Below are 6,000 nucleotides of genomic sequence, written 5' to 3'. Positions count from 1 at the left end.
AATATTAGTAAGCGGAAATTCTAAATTTTATTCGTATTCGACTACGAATATTCGTACGAATATTCGTAATCGAATATTCGTGTCCAGCCCTAATGACCATCAAATAATTATCGACTGTAATTAGTTATCTAATAATATCTAGTTGTGCTTAAACCAGCGCACAGACGGACCGAGCCGACAACGCAACCCCTTCTCCGCCGTCCCGTTCGCCCCAGACTCTGACTTCCGACTTCGTCGACCGGCCCGATATTCTAGCGTGGATCTGCGACAAGTGCGCAAGACTGGGCGCTCGCGCCGCGCTCGTCGGTCTTGGCGGCGTAGGGTACCATATGCCAACGTCTGCTTATTCCGTTAGGAGGCTAACAGCTGGTAGAAAGTCGCAAATAGCTATCCGATACTGCCACGAGATCCGCGATACATCGCCGCAAACGTCCGTATTCTGGTTGCACGCCAGCACCAAGGCCCGGTTCGAAGAAGCGTATAGAGATATTGCAGACAGGCTGGAGTTTCCGGGGCGAGAGAATCCGAAGGCCGATATTTTACGGCTGGTCCGCAACTGGCTGTGCGAGGAGACAAACGGCCAATGGACGATGATCCTGGACAACGTCGATAACCTCGAGACCTTCTTCCCGTCGCGAGACGATAAGAAAGACGAGCCGTCGAGAAGCCCGCCGGCATCGCTGGCGGCTTACCTCCCGCAAAGCCGGAACGGATCGACCCTGATCACTTCTAGGAACAAGGATGCAGCAGCCAGACTATCAGGAGGCTAGAAGAATATCAAGGAAGTACGGGCAATGAACGAGACCCAAGGCCTACAGCTCCTCCGGAACAAGCTGCAGGACGCGTTGACCGACGACGCAATTGATCTGCTGCGTGCTCTCGACTACATCCCTCTTGCAATCACCCAGGCCGCTGCATATATCAACCGGCGAGCTCGAATGACGATCCCTAAGTACCTCGGCGAGTTTCATAGAAACAACAACAAGAGAGAAAATCTCCTAAATTTGGATATAGGCGATATCCGTAGGGACGATAGTGCATCCAGCTCGGTGGTAACGACGTGGCAGATATCGTTTGAGCGAATTCGTGAAGAAATGCCGTCTGCTGCAGACTTGCTGTCGCTTATGAGCTTCTTTAACCCTCAAGGTATTCCGGAGTCGATACTTCGCAGGCATAGTAGGATAGTCAGTAGGACAGTGGCAAAACCAGGGTGCGAAGACGAGGCTAATAATGAATTTGACGAAGATTTTGATACCTTACAAGCTTACTCCCTTGTTGCTGCGACAGCCGAGACTGACATGTGTGAGATGCACGCCCTGGTGCAGTTTTGCACACAAGTCTGGCTATTGTCGTTTAGCGACGCCGAGTGGTGGAAGAAACAATTCGTACAATTAATGGCACGAGAGCTGCCCACCGGCGGGTTTAAGAACTGGGCGAAGTGCCAGCAACTGCTTCCACACGCTAAATCGTTATATGACGCTAAGCCGGTGACTAACGAGTCCTTGAAAGACTGGACTCAGATTCTTATAAATTCTGCGTGATATATGTGGATGATAGGGAGGTATAAGACAGCACACGGCATGGCAGTAAGGGCGCTGAATACTAGAGAAAGGGCATATGGACAAGAAGACCAGTTGACACTAATAAGTGTTGATGTCCTTGCGGGCGTGCTGCGGGATCAGGGGAAGTACTCGGAGGCGGAGAAGCTGAACCGGCGAGCGCTAGAAGGGAGGGAGAAGGAGTTAAGTGTACATCACCCAGTTACGCTGACGAGCGTGAACAACCTGGCGGGCATGCTACAAGATCAGGGGGGGTACTCGGATGCGGAGAAGCGGAACCGGCGAGTGCTGGAAGGGTATGAGAAGGAGCTTGGAATGGATCATCCTGATATACTTACTTCCGTCTACTGCCTTGCCTATCTTTTACATAAGCGCGGGCAATATAAGGAGGCGTCCGAGCTCTACCAGAGAGCATCCAACGGCTACAAGCAGAAGCTCGGTTCTCAGCCCCCGAGAGCCATTGCGTGTCTGAATCGCTTTACAGCTATGCAACAAGAGGCAGAGGAGGAAAGACTGGGACCAAGCAGGACATCAGTTAACGGTAAAGAGGAGCTTAGAGAGATCCCCCCCCCGATGGTGCTAGTACTCTGCATGGCAGTGAGGCTATGCCTGAGCAAGCCAGCAGCAGCCTGAAGAGCAAAAAATACTCATTTTACACGTGCTTGAAAGAGAGGATGCGTAGAAAAGATATATAGAATAGAGATATGACACTGTTCTATTACTGATATATCCTAAGTAACATTCTGTACTGTGAAGAATAAATCACATGATTTGGATGGGCCCAAGGCAGCAATCCTCCAGTTGAAATGGTGGATTGTGTAATTTGGAAAGCGGGATTATATTATCTGCGTCCCTGATTCGTAATAGGAGGACCGTGCCGTGAGAACAAATCAAAGTGTAAAACCGAAAACCGATTCTGCTCGCGACTGTACCCTGGCGGGGGGTAATTAGCTGTTATGCTAACAAAACCAATGAACAAAGGAAGGGCATTTGAGACATCACTAACCTCAATACTCCGTACGACTTCCAGCTTCCCGGATTCAGGCTACCAAGTACCACCGAATATCCCGCTTCTCAAAACTTGCGAAACTTGTCTTTCAAACTTCCAAGATGCCCTGTCACATCATTCTTAAAGCCATCGACCTTGTCCTTCATATCAAACACTGCATCGTCAACACCATCTCGGAACCGTTCGTCCTTTGCAGCTGGCATCGTCCAAAACATTCCTTCGTCATTCACCAAAGTTCCCACAATGCCAGTGCCCATACTTGGCCCTTCGGAAGTCCAAGCCACTCGCTGTAGTCGCGCTTTGCGGTTCTCCCAGCCGTCAGTTTCCCGATCCGTACCATGATAGACACTCAACGTCTCGCCGTTATCATGACGAAGGAACGAGCCATGTCCAGGGCCGAATGGCGGATGCCTGCGGGCCTGGATCAACGGCTGGGGAGACTTATGCCAGCTGCTTTTGTTGAGTGGATCCCCCCCAGTGTATCGGAGGGTGTTCATCTTGTAGTCTCGAGTCCAGCTTCCAGCACAGCTGTACGCGAGCCCTTGCCAGGAACCATCAGGCGAGGCAAACCATTGCGGTCCTTCGTTGATGCCTTTCCCATCCGATTTCTCCCAATGCTCGTGAGGTTCGCAGATGCAGGCTGGCTCGCCGACAGTTTCGGTCGGTGACGTCATACGTTGAATAAAAAGACATTGGACGTTGTCGGACTGCGACGGGTTATGCAGCGGCCAGCCAGAATAGATGAAGTAGTTCTGGTTGTTGATTCTCGCAACCGTGCCATCAATAGCCCATTGATTAGGCATGCCGCGCAATGGACCTAGGAATTCCCACGATCCGCCGGTGCACGGGTCTTCGGATGAACGTGGTCCCCCGATCACGTACATACGATGAGATTTATTTCCTTCTCGAGGATTCTCGCAAGACACGTAGATATACCTACTCTCGCTTAGTCGATGCGGTGAGCGGGTGTCAATATGCTTACCATCTTCCGTCAACAATATGGAGCTCTGGAGCCCAGATGCCGCCAGAGTACTCCTTGTCGGGCGGTGGTCGCCTGCAGCTATATTAGAAACAATAAAAGGTACACTTCGGGATATGTCCGATGCCATACCAGACGACGGTCTTATGGCAAGTCCCTTCCAAGCAACAGAGATTGCTGCCGCACCAGATCTCGACTCGATCTCCAGCGGTATAGACCTTGGAAAGGAAGTTAGACCATGTTCAACCTCTCACTCTGTTCGAATGCGTACCAAATAGAACTTCCCGTGGGCCTGGACCACGTAAGGATCAGGGACAGCAGACGTCGTGATGGTAAGCACCGAGTTATTGTAACTCATGATTGTTTCCCGGTCGTCAAGAAGCTTCAATGAGCGGTTATGGGACTCAAGTTTTACTCCAACACTAATTATAGGTATTTCAATTTCAGGAAGAGAAGACCGTGTTCAGTATTTGACATTGACACAAAGACGGGCTTCAATTGTTTTTGTTGTTCAGCTGAAGCAACTTCCTCTCTCCATGATGACGCTAAACAAACCGGAAGATCCGGGGATCCCGAATACGGGGAAATTTGTGGGGCTGGGACGCAATCTAGAATTCGAGATCTCATGAGTTCGTTGATAGAAAAAGAAAAATAACCATCAGCTCAATTTGGCATCTATCCCCCTAGCTGGCTCTCCTCTGAATCCCCGCCTTAAACAGCGAGCCATCCATACCATATGGATATTGCAAATCTTTCCAAGCTTCAACGCTGAAATTTTCTCAAGACTCCCTTCAATTGCTCAAACGCAAACAATTGCTGAACCTGCAGACGCTGAATATTTTATCTTCCTTTGTGCCTTTGTAAACACTCAGAAGTAGTGATTATTTTAGTTATCATTAGGCTCTTCAGCTTATTTGACGCGCGAATGATCTCTAACCTGTCGCCCAATGAAAGGTCAAAGAAACAAGACATTCGACGGCCCTACAAGAGAGGAGCAGACATCAAACCGACCTGAATGTCAAGTTTCTACCTGTTTCAATGGAACAGGGCTTCATCGATGGCCGAATAGACTGATGGGCCTCGCACGGACCACAGCACTCAAATACCATTACGGAGTATAGTATAGTATCTCATATTTCAATTGACATCCAAAGCAGCTGAGGATCTTGTCTGAACGTGGCCAACAGCAGCAGGACGCCACCATTGAGCCACAGTCAAGCAGAAACAAGCTGGCTCAGGAAAGAGGAGTGCACAAAGTCGCACCAACTAAGTAGAAATGTAAATGAAAAACAAACCTTTAGTTCTGTATTGTTCGTATCATCGTGCTTTCATAGGTACTCATGAGAAAACGACATATAGGCACCATCAGGCTCTAGATTTTCAGTCGGGAATGGTAGAGTCTCTCTATCACAACTTGCCTCAGAAACTATACTCCGAGAGGATGACCAGTCAAGTCCCGGGGATGCAGGACCTGTGCACAATGAACCACTCGTTCGGAGGATGGCTATGCTATGGCTCCCAGCTTCAATCGCAACAGCAAAGGCACCTTTGGTCCGCAGTGGCTGTGCGCACCCTACACACAATTGCCAATGCCACCGTAGTCGGCATCCCCGAAGTACTGGCTAGCTACTACTAAGTCAGCTAATGCTTTAAGTTAGATCAAGGTATGGGAAAGTTGTCTGTGGAACTGAAGGCATAATCTCAGATCTGGCGTTTGAGGTCGGTTATTGTGCTAAAATGAGCACTCAGAGCATTCCAATAGCGATTTTGTTTGATTTCATCCTGTAGAAGGCCCCGCTTCAGCCAGAATTGACCGGAAATGGTTTGTGCTTCCTGACTATTTGCCCGAACGGCATGCTTGCCGCGGAGGAAAAGTGCAGCATCGAACCTGCTAATATCAGTGAGACAGGGCATGTCGGACTGTCACAGACCAGGATCTGCAAGACTTGATATCAGAAGTACGGCTTCGTCAGTACATCAGCTAGCCTGCCACTGTTTCGATTCAGTGCATAAATCTGCATGGACACAGTGTAAGACTCCCCGATATGGGACTTCTCGAGAAATAAGCGGAGAGTTCCCTAAAAAATTATCAGCCAGTGGCAAGAAGAACAGATGATAGAATTGGTCACCCAGATCTGCCATGTATCGTACAGAGGACAGTACAACGAAAGTCCAAGACTCAAGTTATGCCGGACGATGCTACTACCGGGGCCCTATATATCGCACAGCTAGCAGGAACCATTCATGCTGCCCATCCGCTTTCCTGATGGACAGTCGCCCGCTCGGCCGAGCCCGATTGGAATCAAGTCGCTCACTCGGTGGAGTCCGCCGGGACGTACTCGCCTGCACAGGTCGAGACCATATCCAGCGTGTTCCTGCCGAAACGAGGCACCGCCGAAGGGATTATTGAAGACACTCCGGAAAAGCGCGCTCAACAATATTCCAAAGACGAT

At 49.7% G+C, this 6,000-nt stretch overlaps 3 protein-coding genes across 3 annotated transcripts; 2 read left to right on the top strand and 1 right to left on the bottom strand.

Moving 5' to 3' along the window:
* Positions 1-164: 164 nt before the first annotated feature.
* Positions 165-770, top strand: P152DRAFT_476429 (uncharacterized protein; the record flags this gene model as incomplete). The annotated part of the gene is made up of 2 exons (XM_033681508.1): positions 165-322; positions 374-770. Coding segments are annotated over 2 exons (555 nt in total), but the record flags the coding sequence as incomplete, so codon positions are not given.
* Positions 771-1,449: 679 nt separating this feature from the next.
* On the top strand, positions 1,450-1,991 carry P152DRAFT_422762 (uncharacterized protein; the record flags this gene model as incomplete). The annotated part of the gene is made up of 1 exon (XM_033677197.1): positions 1,450-1,991. A coding segment is annotated over exon 1 (447 nt), but the record flags the coding sequence as incomplete, so codon positions are not given.
* A 379-nt stretch (positions 1,992-2,370) lies between these two features.
* On the bottom strand, positions 2,371-4,166 carry P152DRAFT_422760 (Arabinanase/levansucrase/invertase). The gene is made up of 5 exons (XM_033677196.1): positions 3,819-4,166; positions 3,680-3,765; positions 3,551-3,622; positions 2,566-3,504; positions 2,371-2,485 (listed from the first exon to the last, which is right to left on the bottom strand). Exons 1-4 carry the CDS (start codon positions 3,903-3,905, stop codon positions 2,634-2,636), a joined length of 1,116 nt encoding a protein of 371 aa, XP_033531159.1. The 5' UTR covers positions 3,906-4,166; the 3' UTR covers positions 2,371-2,485; positions 2,566-2,633.
* Positions 4,167-6,000: the final 1,834 nt, after the last annotated feature.

The sequence above is a fragment of the Eremomyces bilateralis genome, assembly GCF_010015585.1.
Source record: "Eremomyces bilateralis CBS 781.70 unplaced genomic scaffold P152scaffold_24, whole genome shotgun sequence".
NCBI lineage: Eukaryota > Fungi > Ascomycota > Dothideomycetes > Eremomycetales > Eremomycetaceae > Eremomyces > Eremomyces bilateralis.
Note: the sequence above shows the minus strand (reverse complement) of the source record. Positions and strands in the feature narration are given on the sequence as shown.